At 51.2% G+C, this 2,402-nt stretch overlaps 1 protein-coding gene across 1 annotated transcript in view; it reads left to right on the top strand.

Annotated features, from left to right (window-relative positions):
• Positions 1 to 2,402, top strand: part of Zan (zonadhesin) — an 86,392-nt gene that overhangs the window by 79,312 nt on the left and 4,678 nt on the right. Inside the window, 2 exon segments of the mRNA XM_005371467.1 lie at positions 396 to 566; positions 1,723 to 1,862. Coding sequence (XP_005371524.1) covers positions 396 to 566; positions 1,723 to 1,862 — 311 coding nt within the window.

The raw sequence follows: 2,402 nt of genomic DNA, 5'->3' as shown, positions 1-2,402 counted from the left end.
CCACACCCTAGCCCCTCACTGGGGGATTCTAGGCAGGGGCTCTACCACTGAGCCACACCCTAGCCCCTCACTGGGGGATTCTAGGCAGGGGCTCTCCCACTGAGCCACACCCCAACCCCTCACTGGGGGATTCTCTTCAGGCACTGTCCCTCTGAGTTGGGTATCTCCTACGCAGCAAGTCTCTTTTTCCACTGCCTTAACCCTCTGGTCCTCAACACGGACGTACCTTCTGTCACTCAGTCTCTTACTGACCAGTGGGAACAGCTGCTCATTGGAAATCCCCATGTGCCCTTGTCCTTATCCTTCACTTTTCTGCACACTTGTTGTTTTTATTTTTTCCCTCAAGTTCACCTCCCTCCCAAACCTCACACAGCCCCTTACCATCCCTACTTCAGGGCCCTACCAGAAGAAGATGGGGGAGAGGAAGAATCTGACCCTCTGCCGTCAGAGTGCAGCCCAGAGCAGACAGCGCTCCTCAGCAGCACCCAGGCCTGTAGGGTGGTGGTGGACCCCCAGGGTCCCTTTGCTGCCTGTCACCAGATTGTAGCCCCAGAGCCCTTCGAGCAGTGAGTTACAGGCCCAGTACTCACAAGAATGTTCCAGATTCCTGCTGTGGTTTTCCTCTCTGACCTCCTCTAGCTCTGTGGGCTTGGTTCTTCTCCCTTGTGACCCCATTTCCTACTGACTCCCCCCATTCTACATCCTGTTTTTCTGCAATCCTTTATCCCCACGCTACCCCTCTAGCCTACCGACTTTCTGTATGGGGTTCTGGGCCCCTCTTCTCTATTTTATTTTTAATCCATTTTATCCTGTATTTATTTAGGTCTCGTGTAGCCCAGGCTAATATATGCCTAAGGATGACCTTGAATTTCTGATCCTTCTGCCTCCACCTCCCAAGTGCTGGGATTACAGGCGTGGGCCACCATGCCTTGCTTTTGTGGTACAGGGGATGGAACCCAGGGCTTCACGCATGTTAAGCAAACACTCTACCAACTTGGCCGCCTCCTCAGCTTTTGCTTATTATCTATTTGGGGGGATTTGCAAGGGGAATGGGCACGCACTTGTTTGTTCAGTGTATGTGCCATGTATGTTTACATAGGTCAGAGATCGACTTCAGGGGCCATCCACCTTTCTTTCCTTTTGTGTGAGTGTTGAGTCATCAAGAGTTAAAGTTCAGTGTCCTGATTTCTCTCTTTGCCTTATTCCTTTGAGACAGGGTTTCACACCCAACTTGCAGCTCACTGGGTATTTTTTGGCTAGACTGTGAGAGAGTGAACCCCATTGATCCTTTTGTTTTTACTCCCTGACAAAGCTGGGATTACAGGCATGTGTGGGATTCGAACTCAATTCCTCATACTTGATCAGCAGGTACTTTTTCCTAGTGGCACCTCCCCAGCTTCCACATTGTTTTGAGACAAGTCTCTAACTTGAGCCTAAGGCTTACTGATTAGGCTAAGATAGCTGGCTGGTGAGCCTCAGGGACCCTCCTGTTTCCCCTTCACCAGCACTGGAATTACAAGCACCTCACCACACCCTGCTTGTTTTTAGCATGGATACTGGGAATCAAACAGGCCCTTTCTTATTCTTGCAAGGCAGGCACTTGGTCAGCTAAGCCATGTCCCCAGCCCCCAGCCCCTCACCCGGGCCCTTTTCCCACAAGGCTGGCTCCCCTTGCTCCCCCTCTCTAACGCACGCCTACTCCACCCTCCCCTTCTACTCCAGACACTGTATGTCCGACGTGTGCACTGGTTGGAAAACCAAAGAAGAAGAGGAGTTTCGATGCCGGGTCCTCAGTGGATACGCAATCATTTGCCAGGAGGCAGGTGCCAACACGACTGGCTGGCGGGACCAGACACACTGTGGTGAGGCTCTGTTTCTGCCCAGCAGCCGGCCCTCACTCCTCAGTCATTCTGCTGTCTGCTCAGCTCTGCTGCTGCCACCGCCCTCACCGTGGCCTTTTGGCCTTGATTCTTCTACCCCTAGTTCAAGGCAGCAAGTGATTCCAGACTGACCCCTCTCCCATCCACTCCTCCTCTCTGCCCATTTTTTTCTGTTGTTGTGTTTTCTCTTTTTTTATTTTTTGTATGTTTATATATGTGTGCGTCCATGTGTGTTTGGATGCATGCAGACATATGTGTGGAGACCAGAGAACAGGAACCATTTACTTTGTTCTTTTGTTTGTTTGGTGGGGGACAGTTACATTTCTTTATTTTGTGTGTATGTGTGGGCGCGCATGTTCCACAGCGCACATGTGAAGGTCAGAAGACAGAAGACAACTTCCGCCATGTGGGAAGGGATCCAGTCAGGTCACCTTCACCCACTAAACCATCTCACTAGCCCCACCTTGTTTTTTAAGACAGGGTCTCTCTCTCTCTCTCTCTCTCTCTCTCTCTCTCTCTCTC

The sequence above is a fragment of the Microtus ochrogaster genome, unplaced genomic scaffold (genome assembly GCF_000317375.1).
Source record: "Microtus ochrogaster isolate Prairie Vole_2 unplaced genomic scaffold, MicOch1.0 UNK109, whole genome shotgun sequence".
NCBI classification, from domain to species: domain Eukaryota; kingdom Metazoa; phylum Chordata; class Mammalia; order Rodentia; family Cricetidae; genus Microtus; species Microtus ochrogaster.
This window is presented reverse-complemented; position numbering and strand designations above follow the sequence as displayed.